The sequence below is a fragment of the Hypanus sabinus genome, chromosome 1 (assembly GCF_030144855.1).
Source record: "Hypanus sabinus isolate sHypSab1 chromosome 1, sHypSab1.hap1, whole genome shotgun sequence".
Classification (NCBI taxonomy): Eukaryota; Metazoa; Chordata; class Chondrichthyes; order Myliobatiformes; family Dasyatidae; genus Hypanus; species Hypanus sabinus.
In genome coordinates, this window is record NC_082706.1 from 6375524 (window position 1) to 6396346 (window position 20823).

The window sequence follows — 20823 nt, forward strand, 5'->3', positions numbered from 1 at the left end:
GCAGGGGGGTTCAAAGACGTCTTCAATCTCTCACTGCTGTAGTCAAAAGATTCCCACCTGCTTAAAAAGGGTAACTCTCATACTAGTGTCGAAGAGCAGGTGAGCTGTCTCAATGGCTACAGAACAACACTCACATCTACTACAATGAAGTGCTTTGAGAGGTTGGTCATGGCTAGAATCAACTCAAGCCTAAGCTGGACTTGCTGCAATTTGCCTATCGCCACATTAGGTCTACAGTAGATGCAATCTCATTGGCTTGTGGCAACCCATTTCCTGGCACATCCGAACCGGCTCACAATTAGATAGCCTACGGGGGTTTGCGAGCACAGAGCTTTGGAGCCTCTGCGCCACGGGGGGCAGGTTGATGGAGGCTTAAAAGTGAGGCTGAAGATTTCGAATAAAGTTTTTCCTTCGACTGCAGTTACCGACTCCGTGTCGTAATTTTAGCGCTGCATGTAGCACACCGCTGCAATTGGTGACCCCGACGGTCCAAACGATTTTTGGACCAGAAATGACCGACGCCGCCTCTGTTCATGCGGTTTCGTTGAAACCGCCGGGTTTCTGGACACAGCGACCGAACCTATGGTTCCAGCAAGCCGAAGCCCAATTCCACGTTCGCCAGATCACCTCAGAAGACACCCGCTACTACTACGTGGTGAGCTCCCTCGACCAGGACACAATGGCCCAGGTCGCTGAGTTTGTACAGTCGCCCCTGGTAGACGGCAAGTACACGAAATTCAAAGCCCTGCTCCTCAGGACTTTCGGACTCTCACGGCGTGAGCGGGCTGCCCGTTTACTGCACCTGGATGGCTTGGGAGACAGACCTCCATCGGCTTTAATGAATGAGATGTTGTCTCCGGCCGGAGGACACAAGCCCTCCCTCATGTTTGAGCAGGCATTCCTGGAGCAGCTGCCCGAGGACATACGCCTGCTGCTGTCCGACACGGATTTCAGTGACACCCGGAAGGTGGCAGCCCAGGCGGACTTGCTGTGGAACGCCAAAAAGGTGAGCAGGGCATCCATCGCACGGATCTCCCAGCAGCAAACCAGTCCAGGCCCGGCCGCAGAGCCCGCCAACCCCCGGCCCAATGAACACTGGTGCTTCTACCACCAGCGGTGGGGCGCAGAAGCCCGCCGTTGTCGCCCGCCCTGCAAGTTCCCGGGAAACGACAGGGCCAGCCGCCGCTGATGGCTACGGTGGCTGGCCATCGGGATAGCCTCCTGTATGCGTGGGATAGAAGGTCAGGACGCCGGTTTTTGGTCGATACTGGTGCCCAGATCAGCGTTTTACCTCCGACGAGTTACGACACCCGCAGCAGGGCACCAGGTCCCCCCTTGAGGGCCGTGAATGGCAGCACAGTAAGGACCTATGGCACCCGTCAGGTGCAGCTACAGTTCGGCTCCAGCCAGTTCACGTGGGACTTTAAACTGGCCGCTGTAGCCCAACCGCTTCTGGGTGCGGATTTTTTGCGGGCTCACAGCCTACTGGTCGACCTGCCCAGGAAGAGACTGGTATACGCCGAGACCTTTCAGACATTCTCCCTGGGTGCAGCCCAGTTGCCAGCCCCTCACCTCGGCTCCATCACGCTGTCCGACAACGACTTCACCAGGGTCCTGGCGGATTTCCCATCGGTTCTGGCACTGCAGTTCACAGTGGTCATGCCCCGACAAGACGTACAGCACCACATCCCGACCCAGGGACCACCCCTCCACACCCGCGCTCGGCGGCTTCCCCCGGACAAGCTCCGACTGGCGAAAGAGGAGTTCCAGAGGATGGAGGAATTGGGGATCATCCGGCGGTCTGACAGCCCATGGGCCTCCCCCCTGCACATGGTGCCCAAAGTGACGGGAGGCTGGAGACCGTGCGGCGACTACCGCAGGCTGAACGAGGCTACCACACCGGACCGCTACCCTGTGCCGCACATTCAGGACTTTGCAGCAAACCTGCACGGCGCACGGATCTTCTCCAAGGTAGACCTCGTCCGAGGGTACCATCAAATCCCGATGCATCCTGATGACGTCCCCAAAACGGCTCTCATCACCCCGTTTGGCCTTTTCGAGTTCCTCTGCATGCCGTTCGGCCTGAAGAATGCCGCACAGACGTTCCAGCGGCTAATGGACGCGGTGGGATGGGACCTGGACTTCGCATTCATCTATTTGGATGACATCCTCATAGCCAGCAGCAGTCGTCAGGAGCATCTGTCCCACCTCCGTCAACTCTGCGCCCGACTGAGTGATTATGGTCTTACAATCAACCCCGCCAAATGCCAGTTCGGACTCGATGCCATTGACTTCCTGGGCCACAGGATTACTAAAGATGGAGCAACCCCTCTGCCCGCTAAGGTAGATGCGGTCCGCCACTTCCCCCGACCCACCACGATCAAAGGCCTTCAGGAATTCGTAGGTATGGTCAATTTCTACCACCGCTTCCTCCCTTCAGCTGCCCGGATCATGCGCCCCCTGTTCGCCCTGATGTCAGGTCCGAGCAAGGACATTACCTGGGACGAGGAGTCCGCCGCCGCTTTCGTTCAAACGAAGGAAGCTTTGGCGAACGCCGCAATGCTAGTACATCCCAGAATGGACGCCCCTACCGCCCTCACAGTGGACGCATCTAACACGGCAGTTGGTGGGGTGCTGGAGCAACTCATTGCAGGTCGCTGGCAACCCCTGGCGTTTTTCAGCAAACAACTGCGGCCACCCAAGCTCAAATACAGTGCTTTTGACCGGGAACTGTTGGCGCTCTACCTGGCAATCTGGCATTTCAGGTACTTCCTAGAAGGTCGGCACTTCACCGCGTTCACGGACCACAAACCGCTTACCTTTGCGTTTACAAAAGCATCCGACCCCTGGTCGTCCCGCCAGCAACGCCACCTGTCCTACATCTCTGAATACACAACGGATGTCCGGCACGTCTCGGGTAAGGACAATGTCGTGGCTGATGCGCTCTCTCGCCCTACCGTTCATGCCCTTTCCCAAGGGGTAGACTTTGAGGCACTGGCAGAGGCACAGCAGGCAGATGAGGAGATTCCGAGTTACAGAACCGCAGTCTCCGGTTTGCAGCTCCAGGACCTCCCCCTGGGCCCGGGTGAGAGGACCCTACTCTGTGCCGTCGCCACCAGCCAGCCCCGTCCCGCCGTCCCAACAGCCTGGCGGTGCCGTGTTTTCGACTCCATTCATAACTTGGCGCATCCCTCCATCCGGACGACTGTCTGGATGGTTTCCAGCAGGTTCGTTTGGCACGGACTCCGCAAACAGGTCAGTGAATGGGCCAAAACGTGCATGCACTGCCAGACGGCCAAGGTGCAGCGGCACACCAAAGCCCCACCGCAGCAGTTCCATCCCCCCCACCGGCATTTCGACCACATTCATGTGGATATCACGGGCCTCCTGCTAGTGTCGCGCAGAGCGCGGCACCTCCTCTCACCGACACCACCTCCGAATCTTGCGCCCGAGCCCTGATCACCACCTGGATATCTCACTTTGGTGTACCAGCCCACATTACCTCCGACAGAGGCGCCCAGTTCACCTCCAGCCTGTGGTCAGCTATGGCCAGCCTTTTGGGGACTCAGCTGCACCACACAACCGCCTACCACCCACAGTCGAACGGGCTAGTGGAGCGTTTCCACCGTCACCTGAAGTCGGCTCTCATGGCCCGCCTGCGAGGAGCCAACTGGGCGGACGAGCTTCCCTGGGTCCTACTCGGCATCCGCACAGCGCCCAAGGACGACCTGCACACCTCGTCGGCTGAGTTGGTATACAGCGCGCCCCTGGTCGTCCCTGGGGAGTTCCTACCAGCCCCACGGGGGCAAGAGGAAGATCCCGCAGCAGTCCTGGGCAGACTACGCGAGAAGCTCGGTAACCTGGCCCCCACACCCACTTCACAGCACGGGCGGAACCCGACCTGCAGAACTGTAAGTTTGTGTTTGTACGAAGGGGCGGGCATCGGCCACCGCTGCAGCGGCCATACGAGGTGCCGTTTATGGTGCTCCAGAACAACGGGTCCACGTTCGTGCTGGACGTTGGGGGGAAAAAGGAGGTTTTCACGGTGGACCGCCTCAAAGCGGCCCATGTGGACCTGGCGCAACCAGCCGAGTTTCCGGCACCTCGGCGCAGAGGCCGACCTCCCAAGCAGGTTCCGGCCCAGACTGTGGACATTGGGGGTGTATCGCTGGTTCTGGGGGGGGGGGGAGGGTTATGTGGTGACCCATTTCCTGGCACTTCCGAACCGGCTCAGGATTAGATAGCCTACGGGGGTTTGTGAGCACAGAGCTTTGGAGCCTCTGCGCCACGAGGGCAGGTTGAGGGAGGCTTAAAAGTGAGGCTGAAGATTTCGAATAAAGTTTTTCCTTCGACTGCAGTTACCGACTCCGTGTCGTAATTTTAGCGCTGCATGTAGCACACTGCTACAGGCTCTCCATTTGACTTTGGATCACCTAGACCGGGGGTCGGCAACCTGCGGCTCCCGAGCCATTTGTGGCTCTTTCACCTCTGTGCTGCGGCTCCCTGTGGCTTTGGGAAATAATTGGTCAGTATTTAATTAAAATGTATTTTATGTTAGTTTGTTAGCTTTTGAAATGTAATTCTAAATTTGAAGATTATGGTGATCTTGTACAATCTAAGTGTGGCGACACATTTCCTGGCACATCCGAAACGGCTCACAATTAGCCAGCATTCCGGCTAAGGGAGATAGCCTACGGGGGTTTGTGAGTACGCGTCTTTTGCAGCATCTGCGTCCATGGGGGCTGGGTTGAGGGAGGCTTAAAAGCAAGGCTGTTTAGTTCGAATAAAGTTATTTGACTGCAGTTTACTGACTGCGTGAGCACACCGCTACAACGTGTTTTTATCGCTATTAATATACGTCACCACTGCCAATACCTGACACCCGCCAGTGCGCGATTTCTTTAATTTTTCGATCCAAGGTAAGCCAACTATGGAGAATTCTAAAAAAAGAAAAGTGACTGAAGAAAACAGAACGTTTAATGATACGTGGACAGACTCATTTGCTTTCACTGTTGACGAGACTGGTTTACCGGTATGCTTAATATGCAATGAGAAACTAGCAAACAACAAAAAGTCAAATGTCGCAAGGCATTTCCAGAGTAAACACGCAGCCTTTGCTCAAAAATATCCGGATGGAGATGAGAGAAAAAAAGCCGTTTCGGAACTGATGCGGAAGGTTGATCTGAGCAAAAATCATTTCCAGAAATGGATGAAGTCTGGAAAATCAACGACATACGCCAGTTATATTGCCGCTCAGGAAATAGTCAGGCAGGGGAAGCAGTTTACAGATGGTGAATATATAAAAGAATCTTTCATTAAGATTTCAGAACATCTATTCACGGACTTTAAAAACAAGAGTGAAATTGTGCAGAAAATCAGGGATATGCCCCTCTCTGCAAAGACTGTCAAAGACAGAACCATAAAAATGGCAGAAGACATCACAAGACAGCAAATTAAAGACATCAATTCAGCTGTGGCCTACTCGATTGCCTGTGACGAGTCTAAAGACAAAGGTGATATTGAACAAATAGCGTTGTTCTGCCGGTATGTAAACTCTGCCGGGCCACAGGAAGAACTGATTGAGTTGATACCTCTAAAAGACCAAACACGGGGGGAGGACATCTGTGAGGCTGTCTTGAATTGTTTAAGAGCCAAAGGAATAAAGACCACCCATCTGGTGTCAGTAGCTACTGATGGGGCTCCGAATATGACGGGAACGCACAAGGGATTTGTGGCTTTACTGCAGAAGTCGCTGGACAGAAAGCTGCTGACTTTTCACTGCATCTTGCACCAAGAGGCACTGTGCGCTCAAACATTTCCTCCGGAATGCACAGAAGTAATGGATGTTGTCATTCAGATTGTCAATAAAATAATGGCAAAAAGTTTAAATCACCGTCAATTCCGTTTGTTACTGGACGAGATGGAAAGTGCATATTCTGATCTCCTGCTGCACAACAAAGTCCGATGGCTGTCCAAAGGGGAGGTGCTGAAACGCTTTGTCGCGTGTCTGGAAGAAGTGAAAACTTTCCTGGGCAGCAAAGGGCTCACCTTTCCTGAGCTGGAACAGCCAGAGTGGCTGGAAAAGCTACACTTCATGGTAGACATGACAGCGCACCTGAACACGCTGAACACAGCTCTTCAGGGGAAAGGACGCACAGCCCTGCACATGTTGGAGGATGTTTTGGCATTTGAGCGCAAGTTGACAGTGCTTGCCAGAGATTTACAGAAAGGCACTTTGTCTCACTTCCCCAATTTGAGAGAGTTCAAACAAGGTCACGACATGATAATTTCGGAGTATTTACATTCTGCAATCATCGCAATGCAAACATCGTTTGGGAAACGCTTCTGTGAGTTCAGAGAGGAAAAAAACACATTATCCTTCCCGGTCACTCCCTTAAGCATCGATCTTTCCCTACTGAATACGACTGCATTGGCAGGTGTGAGTCAACCTGATCTTGAGATGGAACTGGCCGACATAGCCGACAAAGACATATGGGTGTCCAAGTTTAGACGCTTGACAGCAGACCTTGAAGATGTTGCCCGTCAGAAGGCCGTTCTTGCTCAGAATCACAAATGGAGTGATATTGAAAACCTTCCAAAACCGGACAAACTTGTGTTCGAAACATGGAATGCTATGCCCGACATTTATGTAAACATGAAAAAGTATGCGCTTGGAGTCCTGTCGATCTTTGGATCCACATATGTATGTGAGCAGGTGTTCTCCAACATGAACTTTATTAAAAACAAACATCGCGCACGCCTCACAGATGACAGCTTGCGATCCTGTGTAAAGATGAAGGTGACGTCATACAGCCCTGATGTGCAGACGCTGTGCGCTGAGGTCCAGGAGCAGAAATCCCATTAACCAAGTATGATAAATATTTTAATTGCCTATTATTTTATGTATATTCATATTTTTTCATTGTTCAGTGAAATAGTCCTTTTATTTTTCAGGCTGACAGCTGGCTGATGTTATTTTTGGTTTGCTGCTGGCGGCAAATTTAAGTTTGGCGTTTTTCATAAATACAAGAAGGACTCAAATAGACGTTGAGTATTTTACTTAAAAGTAACCTTCAACCCAACGTCTTTTTTTCGGAGTTCAAAATGTTTTTGTTGCATGCAGAAATGTAATTTCGTTTTCTCTGCAGGAGTTCATCAATTTCATAAATGCAACACATTATAGTTTGTTTATACATAGCATAAAGGCAAAAAAAACGTTGTATGCAGTGTTATTTCATTTTAAATGTCAAACGGGTTTTGCGGCTCCCAGTGTTTTCTTTTCTGTGGGAAACGGGTCCAAGTGGCTCTTTCAGTGGTAAAGGTTGCTGACCCCTGACCTAGACAACAGAAATGCCTACATCATGCTGGTGTTTACTGACTATAGCTCAGTGTTCAACACAATCACATGCTCTGTTTTTATCAATAAGCTCCAAAACCTGAGCCTCTGTACCTCCCTCTGTAACTGGATCCTTAGTGCAGATTGGAGATAACATCTCCTCCTTGCTGACAATTAACAAGGGTGCACCTCAAGGATGCGTGCTTAAGTCACTGCTCTACTCCTTCTATACCCACAATCGCGTGGCTAGATACAGCTTATAAATCTATACATCTATAAATTTGCTGGTGACACAACTATTGTTGGCAGAATTTCATATGGTGATGAGGAGGCATATAGCAGCAAAACAGATCAGATGGTTGAGTGGTGTCGTAGCAACAACCTTGATTTCAACACCAGTAAGACCAATGAATTTCAGGAGAGGGAAGTCAACACTAGTACTCATCAAGGGCTCAGAAGAGGAAGGGTCAAGCAGTTTCAAGTTCCTGGTATCAACATATCTGAGCCAATGAGATTGGATCTGCTGTAATCCTAATGTGACAATATGCAAATCCTGGGCCCAACATATCGATGCAATTACAAAGGCAGGATAACAGCTATATTTCATTAGGGGTTTGAGGAAAATTGGTATGTCAAAGACACTTGCAAATTTCTACAGATGTACCACGAAGAGCATTCTAACTGGCTGCATCATAATCTACTATTAAGAGGCCACTGCACAGGATTGGAAAAAGGTGCTGAAAGTTGTAAGCTCAGCTAGCTCCATCATGGGCACTACCTCCCCCAGCATCCAGGACACCTTGAAAAGGTGATGTCTCAAAAAGGCAGCATCTGTTAAAGACCCTATCACCCAGACATGTCTTCTCATAGCTACTATCAAGGAAGAGGTGCAGAAGACACACACTCAAGTGTTTCAGGAACAACTTCTTTCCTTCCAAAATCAGAGTTCTGAATGGACAATAAACCCACGAATACAACCTCGGTATTTCTCCCTATCTTTTTATACATATTTAATTTTATACATACTTATTGAAAATTATAGCTTTTATTATTATGATTGCAATATACCGGTCCTGCAAAAATAATTCACAACATATGCCAGTGATATTAAACCCGAATGATTCTGATTCTCTGTAAGACTTTTGAAGTAAACGGGTAGAAAAACCTGAACAACCTGTTAAAGTGCTTTCATTTAAAGTGGTACAACAAAACTAGTATCATGTAAATTGATCTTGGATTCTCTAGCAGTTAACTAAATTCATCTTTCTTCCTCTCAAATTCAAAAATGTTTTGCAGGACCTAAATGCACTTTCAAATATCTGTATTTCTGCTATAAGTGTGGAAATTTAAGTGTCATCTTGTCTGACTGCAAGGATCAACACAGTCCTGTGTTTTGTGCCAAAACTAGACACATTCAGTAGAAGTTATTGGAAAGGATCTGTGCCCAACTTCTTTCTACTAACTCAGAGAAGCAGATTTATTTTTCGGAAACCAATGGTTGACCTAATGAAGATTAGTCTCCAGGACAGGCCAAGGATCAATTGTAAGCCAACTGCACATGGACCCTCAGCAATCACAAAATTGAAAGATAAATAAATGATGCCAATGTAATAGACATAGAAACCATTAATGATTCACTCCTCTTTATCAGCTACAGATAAAGGAAAAGGGTTTTGTGCAAAATTTCAATTTTTACACTGCTCTAAGTAATTCCACAGCAAACTTTGAGTTATAATTCTTCCCTCAAGACACTAAACTTTTCTGAAGCAAATTGTGTAAGTTTGGAAATTACAAAAATATTAAACTCTACTGTCAAGCGATTCTGTTGTACCATTCTCTTGCAACACCCGCAGTGCTGAAAACTAGGAAAGAAATTCCTGAGAAATTCATAGATTCATAGTCTTCAACACAAAAACAAACTCTGCAGCCCAACTCATTGATGCTGACCCAGATACCTACCCAAGCTAATCCTTGTCTTAGACCCATGTCCCTTTTAACCATTCCTGTCCAGAATACTATTACTGTACCTGTGTTCACCACAGGAAGCTAGTTCCATATACTCACCGCCTACTGAGTACTGAACATGCCATTATGTGTCCTTTAAATCTCTCCCGTCACCTTAAACTTTTGCCTTCCAGTATTAAACTCACCTACATTGGGAAAAATATTGTCCCTCTGCCTCCTTTATCAAGGGAAGACAGCTACAGCATTTCAAATTCCTATGAATTTGATTGCAAATGTCTTATGAATCTTTCAGTACCGCCCCCCCCCCCCCCCCAGCTTAATCACATACTTTCTGTGACATGAAAACCATTACTGCACACAAAAGTCCAAGTGCAATCTTATCAAAACTTACACCAATAACGTGTGGTCATAACACCTGTACTCAGTGCCCTGACCAACAAAGTGTGCCATGAGCCTTCTTCATCATCCTCCCTACCTGAGACAAACCCCCATAATCCCAGTACCCCCACTCGCCTTCCCACACTGAGAACCTCCTCCAACTCCCAGACCTCAGGGTTCCTGCAGCAGGCTGGATGTCCTGCAGCCCGAGTTGGAACCTCTCCTGGGCAGGAGTCACAGCAACTCCACATTATGGAAGCATATAATGATTTTTTTTTAAACAACACTTTTCGTGTAGTCTCAAATTTGGATTTGTCTAACAATTATTAATCAAAGATTTTTTAAGCAGCATGGCCAACATACCTCAACAATCATTTTGCAGCTTTTGCATGGTCCAATCTGACTGAAAAGTTGAAGAATTAGGGCTTCCGTCACATCCCTGGAGAGATTTCCCACATATCTATCAAAACAAAAATAAAACATAACCATATAGGCGGGTAAGAAATCTGAAAATTACCAAAGAAACCTGCAACTAATTCATATTACAACTGTTTACAAACCCTACTGTCCTTAAAGTGTGTCTACTCCAATACTGATCCTGATAATAATGGCAAAGAATTTATTTTAAAACAAAGAACAAATATCATTTGAAAATGAAAGTTACTACTTTAAAACCAACTTTTCCTTTAAAATAAAAATTATTGGCTTAAGGTAGTAATAGATTCAGATTGCATTCAGAACATTTTACTGTATCCTACAATATTTGATTTATGCATTTTACTTTATGTGTGATTCGTTTGCAGATTTAATTCTTACCTTCATAAGTTATTGTGTTATATGTGCGTTTTAAACCGTGGTCTGGAGAAACATCGTCTCATTTGACTGTATACATGTATATAGAAACACAGACATAGAAAACCTACAGCACAATACAGGCCCTTCAGCCCACAAAGTTGTGCCAAACATGTCCCTACCTTAGAATTTAATTTACTAGGCTTACCCACAGCCCTCTATTTTACGAAGCTCCATGTACCTATCTAAAAGTCTCTTAAAAAGTCTATCGTATCCCCCTCCACCACTGTCACCGGTAGCCCATTCCACACACTCAGCACTCTCTAAGTAAAGAACTTATTACCCCTTACATCTCCTCTATACCTACTCCCCAGCACCTTAAACCTGTGTCCTCTTGTGGCAACCATTTAAGCCCTGGGAAAACGCCTCTGACTTTCCACACGATTAATGTGGATAGTCTCATCATGTTATACAACTCTATAAGGTCACCTCTCATCCTCCATCGCTCTAAGGAGAAAAGGTCAAGTTCACTCCACCTATTTTCATAAGGCATGCTCCCCAATCCAGGCAACATCCTTGTAAATCTCCTCTGCATCCTTTCTATGGCTTCCACATCCTTCCTGTAGTGAGGCGACCAGAACTGAGCACAGTACTCTAAAGTGGGGTCTGACCAGGGTCCTATAAAGCTGCAACATTACCTCTCGGCTCCTAAACTCAATCCCACGATTGATGAAGGCCAATACACTGTATGCCTTCTTAACCACAGAGTCAACCTGCACAGCTGCTTTGAGCATCATATGGACTCAGACCCCAAGATCCCTCTGATCCTCCACACTGCCAAGAGTCTTACCATTAATACTATATTCTGCCATCATATTTGACCTACCAAAATGAACCACCTCACACTTATCTGGATTGAACTCCATCTGCCACTTCTCAGCCTGGTTTTGCATCCTATCAACGTCCCGCTATAACCTCTGACAGCCCTCCACACTATCCACAATACCTCCAACAATAAATGACAATAAACTTGAGTTGAATTTGGACATGAAAAGCATTAGAAATAACATTTGGAGAGAGATGTTTAAGTGTGATTATTAAATAATCAATAGTCCTACACAGAGGAAGTGTTTATGTAAAAAAATACTAAAACGTCAGTTCCGGCTGATAGCTTTGCCAGCATTCCCAGAAACTGACTTTCATAGTTTCATTAAAAGTCAGGTTTTGGTGAAGATTATGTGAAATTCATTTGATTATGTAGTTCAAGTTTACTACACCCTGAATAGATTATCCAAAAGAATTTTAAAACAAAACAATTTAAAGAATTCAGTGTTGAGTGATGAATAGACCTGATGGACAATGGGGTACAGAGTTAACCATTCCCCTCCTGAGAACCACAAACTATTACAGTTGCTATGCTGACCATGAGAAAGAGAGACGGAAAAACAGGCAAGAACATCGGCGACAGATAAGAAAGAGGGGGAAATTGCTGATTAACCGTATTGTGACTCCTTTTTGAATTATTTACTGTTTCGTTACAAGGACAATAGTTTGCTCATAAACATTCCTCAGTGGACTGAAGGAATGGCCTTATTTGATGGACAAAGTCATTCAGGAGTGATGGATAGCTGAGTCCCCGTTAGTAGGGATAAAAAGACAGGTCTGGAGAGACACCCTCCAGACACGCCTGTGGACACTGATTGAGTGTTGGAACCTACAAGAAAGGTGGGGGACTTCAAAGACCGAACCAGGAGGTCAGTCAGTAAGGCTATCAGTGTAAAAGCAGGGCCGATGGGGGCTTGTGTTTGTGTGTCCACTCATGCCAGAGTGACGAGACCACCACAGAAGAACGGTCTAGCAGAAGGACAGAGAGGTCATAACTGAATGACCATACCAATACGACGGATTAAGAAAGCAAAGGAAGGTTTGCCTTACAGTAGCGGTTACATCTCTCTCTCCAACGATTACAACAACCATAACTATATCAGCACTCATGAACTGAACTGAACTTTATACTTTTCTATGACAATTTATTTACCCCTAGACATCGATAGAGCTTGTTTATTATTGATTATTATTATTCCTACACTTTTAGGTTTATTACTGCTAACTTGTTTTATATGCATATTTGCATTATTGATATGGTTTTGCTTACTTTTTAATTAATAAACACCTTTAGTATAGTACCACCAGACTCCAATGAATTCTTCTTTCTCTGCTGGTTAGACCCCCAGTTACGGGGTATGTAACATCAGAAAAACAGCTGAAAACTACAGTGCAATACACAGAACATAAATATTAGGAAACACACACAAAATGCTGGAACATTTATGGAAAAGAGTGAACAGCTGACCTTTCATCAAGAGTGTCTCAGAGCCCAAAATGTCAACTATTTTCTCTTTTCCATAGATGCTGCCTGGCTTGCTGAGTTCCTCCAGCATTTTATGTGTGTTGCTTGAATTTCCAGTATCTACAGAGTTTCTCTTGTTATAAATATTAGTAAAATCTTTTGAAACATCATGTGGAAATGTTTAAATGTAAAGGATAACAACAATCTCTTCAAAAACTAAACACTGGAGGGAGAAAAACAAAGAAAAAACACACATTTTAAATGCTGTTAGAATACATAAAAACAGGAACACAAAATCAATTAGTAGAAAATCCATCAGGGAACAAATTGCTATACATCTGTAATGTGCTATAGATGTCTATATACAACAAACAGAAAGTAGGGAAATGGAAAATTATCGATCTAACTTGAATAGTTAGATTAGTTAATGTTAGAAAAGTTAATGCTTTGGGCTGAACTCTTGTAAAAACTAGACAAGCGTGCTTCCTAGCTTTAGTTTATGTGGACTTCTCAATGGTTGAAGTTTTATAAATCATAGCATCTTTTATATCCTAAAAATAACTAAAATGAAGAATATGAAGTCCAACAAATTCCCATATTTAAAAAATGATGGAAGCATTATGGCCAGATAGATATGGGCTTGACAAAAAGATTTATTCTTATCCTTCTTTCAGACAGTTTTGTTTTTTAGTATAATTTATTCAAAATTAACATGATCTAAACTGGATCTTGGTGCACTAACATCAAATATATCACTATGGTACCTGAAATCACTGAACATTAGGAGCAACTGACCTTACAGTATTAATATTTTCAGCATAAACATATTCATCATTATGTGCTGTGCTGAATGATGTGGGCTATCATGGTCTATCCATCACTACGATTGTTTTTGGCAACATTTTCTACATAAGTGGTTTGCCATTGCCTTCTTCTGGGCAGTGTCTTTACAAGACGGGTGACGACAGTCATAAACACTCTTCAGAGGTGTGTGCATGGCATCAGTGGTCTCATAACCAAGACGTGATATGTCCCAGCTCTCATATGACCTGCTCCCTTGGCTTCACATGACCCTGATCCAGGGGGTTTTGGGGGGGGGGGGGCTAAGCAGAGGGAAGGAATGCCTTACACCTCCCTTTGGTAGTGATGCATCTCCACCCTGACACCCAATAAACATATTATTTAAACATGGAAATCTGGAAAATGGTTATAACATAAATTCGTTTTAACTAATTTTAAAAAACCCACTGTAAACAATGCATAAATCATACTTAAGGCTCTCTAGGTAACTAAGGGTATATTAAAATTTCAAGAGTCCATATGAAAATACAGCCTCAGAAAGCAATTAAATATCCAAAGTTCGTGTTCTTTCAAAAAGGCCAATAAAACATCCATATGATATTTTCTTTTTATTGCTTTTTATAAACATTGTTAAGTGCTAATCTGTTATTTTGCAAAGGAATTTTAAGGATATTATATCCAATGTTTTGAATAAATACAAACTAGGTACAGAGAAAAAAACTCAGATCTTTCCTTCATTGTCAGATTACAGTAATAACACAAGCCCTTATGCCACCACTAGCAATAGGCTTTTTCTCCACACAACCAACTTTCTGTACAATAAATTAATCAGAAAGATAATCCAGCCATTTTACACTCACCCTTAATGATATGAGCTTTGTACTTCAGATTTCTTAAAAACTGAACTCAGCTAACCTGATATGAACTACTGATGAGGTTCCTGTGTTACACAACTGTCAGAATTACGCAACTGTCTCTGCATCATTCCCTTGGCCTTCTTCACCAAGATGCATTCCCTAGGGAGATGGGCTCTGTCTCAATTCAACGTAGCTGTTGTAAAAGGTGCATTCTGTGCATCCAGTAGGCTAATCTGAAGGGAGAGTTCTTCCTCACCAATCATGGCACTTGTATGAAAGATCTGGATGAGGCATTCTGCTAAATCACTTAGGAAACCATCTCAACCAATGTCCTTACGTCATTTAATCTAGACTACTAACTGACTTGTGATCACCAATATTATACTACTCTTTGTGAAATTATAGATTTTGGTAGAAAACAAGCAAAAAGGCAACATGAATATCATCCGTCTCCACTTTTAATGTTAAAGTGAAAAGTACAGTGACGAAGGAGATCAAGAGATGCATGCACGCACATTTTTGAAGGTAGATAAACAAATTGAAAAGACTGATACATAAAGTATAATAAAAGACTGGCTAAGCTCTGCTAGGGTACTGTTAACTACTGCAAATTACTCTTTAAGACAGTCAAGACCTTAAGTTCTTATGTACTAGAACTGTATTAGGATGTCCCTTCATCATCATGGTTCATTAACGCTATCTTGCTATTCCTCTTTTGCACTATTTCTTTATTTTTGTAACATAATTTTATGTCTTGCACTGTACTGCTGCCAAACAACAAATTTCATGGTATATATCAGTGATAATAAACCAGTTTCTGGATTAAGGCATGTCTCTAATACAACAGATGGAAGGTGGGGTTCCGCTCACACATCCAAGGTAAAAAAAAGGCAGATTTCACTTTAATATTCATGAGCCACTGTGGATTAATATCTCTAGGGTGAAGGGGGCAAGGGAATCCAAAATATCTGGCTTATAATGCTTCCATCAAGTAACAATTGAAGATACTAAAGAGGACCTAAATTCTGGACAGACTCAAGACTGAAAACTATTGTGCTCTTTCATTGTTTTGTACCAATGTGGTTTAGTAACTATAGCACTGCTTCTCAATAACATGACAGTGCTGCAACAACAAGTGCTTCTCTATGCACCAATGAGGTCTCCAGAAATCTCAAATATTGATGCAGCTATAAGGGCAACTAGACAGCGGTCATATTTCATCAGGAGTTTGAGATCTGGTTTTTCACCCAACTCAAAAACTTCTACAGATTGTTACACACAAATACAGCCAAACGAAAGGCTGTATTTGAGGCCAAGGTGCAAATCACAGAACAGTCATACACAGCGCATATAATTATGATAGCAGAAAAACATACAGTTACAAAAGAAATGAATGATTGATGGTGCATGGATGTTGTCCTGGAGCCATGATTCTGTAAGACCAGCCTACAGTAGTTCTCATCTTGCAAAATCTCATTTGCTAGCTCTTGCCTCACCATTCCTCACCCCCTTAGAGAGACCACCTTCACTCTCAAACTGATTCAGTGTCTTGACCCAAAACATCAACAATCCTTTGCCTCCATAGATGCTGCCTAACTGAATGAGTTCCACCATTTGTTCCAGATTCCAGCATCTGCACTCTCTTGTCTCTCAGACTTTGCTTGCCTGGCTGAGAATGTGTGCACACCCCCCCACCCAACTAGGTCCTTCATGCACAGCCGAAGTCTCACTCTCACCGGACAATGTCCACAAGAATGGTTGCAAAGTAGATGAGAAAATCATTCACATCTTCTTGGTATGTGCATTTGCCATGGTCTGGAAAATAATACAATCAATGGTTCATCTTTAGGTTCATCCCAGGCACCGCGTAACACATGACTCTGAAACACTAGCTATTATATATTCTGAAACAATTATCAACTTCTGTTGGAAGACAACTCAGAGGATGCATTTTGCTCTGACCGAAACTTGTTGGTCTTCCAATCTAAAGAGACATCCATTAGTGAAAGCTGCTAACCAGTACATTCCATGGTGCAGGAGTATGTGCTGAAGGGCACAATGAAACTCCATTCACCCACTATAGAGGCTTTGTGCAGAATGACCACAGTCCAAGTACCTGTTGCCACTGGCCACCAAGAGACTGAGTGCAGTGCAACAGCTTCACAAATATTTCTGGGAGGAAACACCAGCGGCATGAACTTAGCAAGAGAGAATATATTGATTTGATGTTAGAATACAGTGAAAATAAATGCACTGATTATATTTCATCTCCATGTTATGAATAAAATATATTTTTCAAATAAGGAAAACAGTCATTAGCAAAAAAAAAAACTGAGAAACATCAAATTATAGAATGATTTCTTTTCTGCCCTCATGAAGCAGTCATGCTAAAATATGGTTCTATGACTGGTGGCAATCTTCCAGTACTTTTCATGTGAGCTTGAATAATTTGTTCTGGCACATTATTTGTCTCCAGGGATCTGATTATGTTCTCACCTGGCATACATTCCTTTACTTTCCATCCAAATCCCAGGACAGCAATTTGGAGCAAAAATCTCTGAATGTTACTCCACCCCTACATCCACAAGACAATCTTTGTGCTCTGAATGCTGCAATTATGCGACATCATCTAACTGCATAGACTGAAGATTTGTCAAGCAAACTGAATAACTGTTACATTTACTCAATGAGTTTTGGTGAAAGTAGTTACGATTTTCAAGTAGCATGGAAGTTCCTTGCATAATTTTCAAAGACAGATCTTATCCAATAATCATCTTTACAACAATGAATTATTATTCAAAGTGCAGGGTACATTCCCCTCGTGATCACTTGGGTTTCCTCTGGGTGCTCTGGTTTCCACCCACATTCCAAAGATGCACAGGTTAGTAGGTTAATTAGGTTGTGCGGGCTCATTGCGTTGGAAGGGTCTGCAACAGTGTTTTTTTTTCCTACATAAAATATAAACAGTTCCATTTTACAGATGTCAAAAAAAATTTTGTTTCAGTCAGAAAACACATTAAAATCACTTAACATGGTAACCACTTCTCCATAGTATCATAATTAATGGGAAAAATGCACAACTTTTAAGCAAGCTCAATTACTGAAAGTAAATTAGTTGTGCAGTTTTCAGAAATGAAGTATGTTGGATTTTTGAACAAGAATATCATGGGCACTCATCTTTAAGACCGCAAGATTTGATGCCCTGACTGATCAGGAAACTATCAACTTCCACCTTAAACATACACAAGGACTTGGTCTCCACCACTGTCTGTGGCCATTCCACAGATTCACTACTCTCTGGCTAAAATAATTCTTTCTTACCTGTTCTAAAAGGTCAAATTTTGAGAGTGCGCCCTCTAGTTCTGGATACCCCACCAGAAGAAACATCTTCTCCACACCCACCCTATCTAGACCTTTCAACATTCGGTAGGTTTCAATAAGATCTCCCCCCCCCCATCCCCAAGATTCTTATTAATTCCAGTGAGTACAGGAATGAGCATGCCATTCATAAGTAGACCATTTCTGATCTGGGTGCAGGCAGTCTGTTTTTGTTTTACTAAAGACAAAATTAATTTACAGTATATTTTAGAAAGTCTCAATTTCATTCTAACAATTTAACTTGCCTTTTTCAAATATAACTAACTGTTTTATAGTGATTGGGAATTCAACTTGTGAGAAAGCATTTCTAATTATCACTGCATACAAGAGCAGATAATGATCAACTGCAAAAGCAGCAATCCAACTGACATTCAGCTCTCAAAACAAGTAACCAACTTCAAGTGATTTCCAATAATCTAACTGGAACTCTGTTTTCGAAGATTTGTAGTTGTGTGCTACACACAGCGCTGCAATAATGACACGGAGTTGGTGAGCTGCAGTTACAAAAGAGGTTTATTCAAACTTCACGGCCTCGCTTTAAAGCCTTCCTGATCCCGCCCTCCCAGGGCGGGAATGCTGTAGGAGGTACGTATTCACCTTGCTGGTGAAGCAGGCTTGGTGCCCTCTTTGGGACCTGCCTGAATGCCAGCGCGCGCCGCTTTGTGAGCCGGTTTGAGTGCACTGGAAAGTGGGTCGCCACATAACACCCCCCCCCCCCAGAACTGGCAATACACCCACCAATGTCCACAGTCTGGGTCAGACTCTGTTTGGGAGGCCTGCCTCTGCGCCACGGTGCCTGAATCTCGACCGGCTGCGCCGTCCACATGGGCCGGTTTGAGTCGGTGCACCGTGAAAACCTCCTCTTTCCCCCCAATGTCCAGCACGAATGTGGACCCGCTGTTTCTGATCACCGTAAACTGCCCCTCGTAGGGCCGCTGTAGTGGTGCCTGATGTCCGCCCCGCCATACAAAAACGAACTTAACAGTTTTGCAGGTCTTTGGGTACACAGGTCGGGTTCTGCCCATGTTGCGAAGTGGGTATGGGGGCCAGGTTACCGAGCCTCTCACGTAGTCTGCCTAGGACTGCTGCGGGTTCTTCCTCTTGCCCCTTTGGGGCTAGTATGAACTCTCCTGGAACGACCAGGGGTGTGCCGTACACCAACTCAGCCGACGAGGTGTGAAGATCCTCTTTGGGCGCCATGTGGATTCCGAGCAGGAACCGGGGAGCTCGTCCACCCGGTTAGGCCGTTTGAGGCGGGCCATGAGAGCTGACTTCAGGTGACAGTGGAAACGCTCCACTAGTCCGTTCGACTGTGGGTGGTAGGCAGTTGTGTGGTGCAGCTGTGTCCCCAAAAGGCTGGCCATAGCTGACTAGACTGGAGGTGAACTGGGCGCCTCTGTCAGAGGTAATGTGGGCCGGTACACCAAAGTGAGATACCCAGGTGGCAATAAGTGCCCGGGCGCAAGATTCGGAGGTGGTGTCGTTGAGTGGGACTGCCTCTGGCCATCTTGTGAACCGGTCCACGATAGTCAGGAGGTGCAGCGCTCCTCGTGACCCTGGCAGGGGGCCCACGATATCCACATGAATGTGGTCGAAACGCCGGTGGTTGGGGTGGAACTGCTTTGGCAAAGCTTTGGTGTGCCACTGCACCTTGGCTGTTTGGCAGTACATGCACGTTCTGGCCCATTCACTGACCTGCTTGCGGAGTCCGTGCCAAACAAACCTGTTGGCTATCATCCGGACGGTTTTCCTGTTGGAGGGGTGCACTAAGTTGTGAATGGAGTTGAAAATGTGCCACCGCCAGGCTGCCGGGACGACGGGGCGGGGTTGGCCAGTGGTGACATCACAGAGTAGGGTTCCCTCACCTGGGCCTACGGGGAGGTCCTGGAGCTGCAAACCGGAGACTGCTGTCCTGTAACTCGGGATCTCCTCGTCTGCCTGCTGCGCCTCCGCCAGTGCTTCATAGTCTACCCCTGAGACAGGGCTTGGATGTTAGGGCGGGAGAGGGCATCCGCCACAACATTGTCCTTTCCCAAGACATGCCGGACATCCGTTGTGTATTCGGAGATGTAGGACAGATGTCGTTGCTGGCGGGATGACCAGGGGTCGGATGCTTTCGTGAACGCAAAGGTAAGCGGTTTGTGGTCCATGAACACGGTGAAGGGCCTATCTTCTAAGAAGTACCTGAAATGCCGTGTTGCCAGGTGTAGCTCCAACAGTTCCCGGTTGAAAGCACTGTATTTGAGCTTGAGTGGTTGTAGGTGTTTGCTGAAAAACGCCAGGGGTTGCCAGCGACCCTCAATGAGTTGTTCCAGCACTCCACCGACTGCCGTGTTGGATGCGTCCACTGTGAGGGCAGTAGGGACGTCTGTTCTGGGGTGCACTAGCATCGTAGCGTTTGCCAAGGCTTCTTTGGTTTTAATGAAAGCAGTGGCGGACTCCTCGTCCCAGGTAATGTCCTTGCCCTTATCTGACATCAGGGCGAACAGGGGGCATATGATTCGGGCAGCTGAAGGGAGGAAGCAGTGGTAGAAATTCACCATACCCACAAATTCCTGAAGGCCTTTTATTGTGTTGGGTCAGGGGAAATGGCTGACTGCGTCTACCTTGGCGGGCAGAGGGGTTGCCCCGTCTTTAGTAATCCCGTGGCCCAGGAAGTTGATGATGTCGAGCCCGAACTGGCGTTTGGCCTGGTTGATTATCAGACCGTATTCACGCAGTCGGGCGTAGAGTTGACGGAGGTGGGACAGATGCTCCTGACGACTGCTGCTGGCTATGAGAATGTCGTCCAAATAGATTAAAGCAAAGTCCAGGTCACGTCCCACTGCGTCCACTAACCGCTGAAACGTCTGTGTGGCATTCTTTAGGCCGAACGGCATGTGGAGGAACTCAAAAAGGCCGAAAGGGGTGATGAGTGCCTTTTTGGGGACGTCTTCCGGATGCATCAGGATTTGAAGGTATCCCAG

The 20823-nt window shown here is 45.6% G+C and overlaps 1 protein-coding gene across 2 annotated transcripts in view; it reads right to left on the reverse strand.

The window, feature by feature from the left end:
• The window catches only part of tia1 (TIA1 cytotoxic granule-associated RNA binding protein), a 71170-nt gene that overhangs the window by 38555 nt on the left and 11792 nt on the right, over positions 1 to 20823 (reverse strand). For both annotated transcript variants that reach the window (XM_059963342.1, XM_059963336.1), the window contains exon 2: positions 10043 to 10139. In XM_059963342.1, the coding sequence (XP_059819325.1) occupies positions 10043 to 10139 (97 nt within the window). The remainder of the gene's footprint in view (positions 1 to 10042; positions 10140 to 20823) is intronic.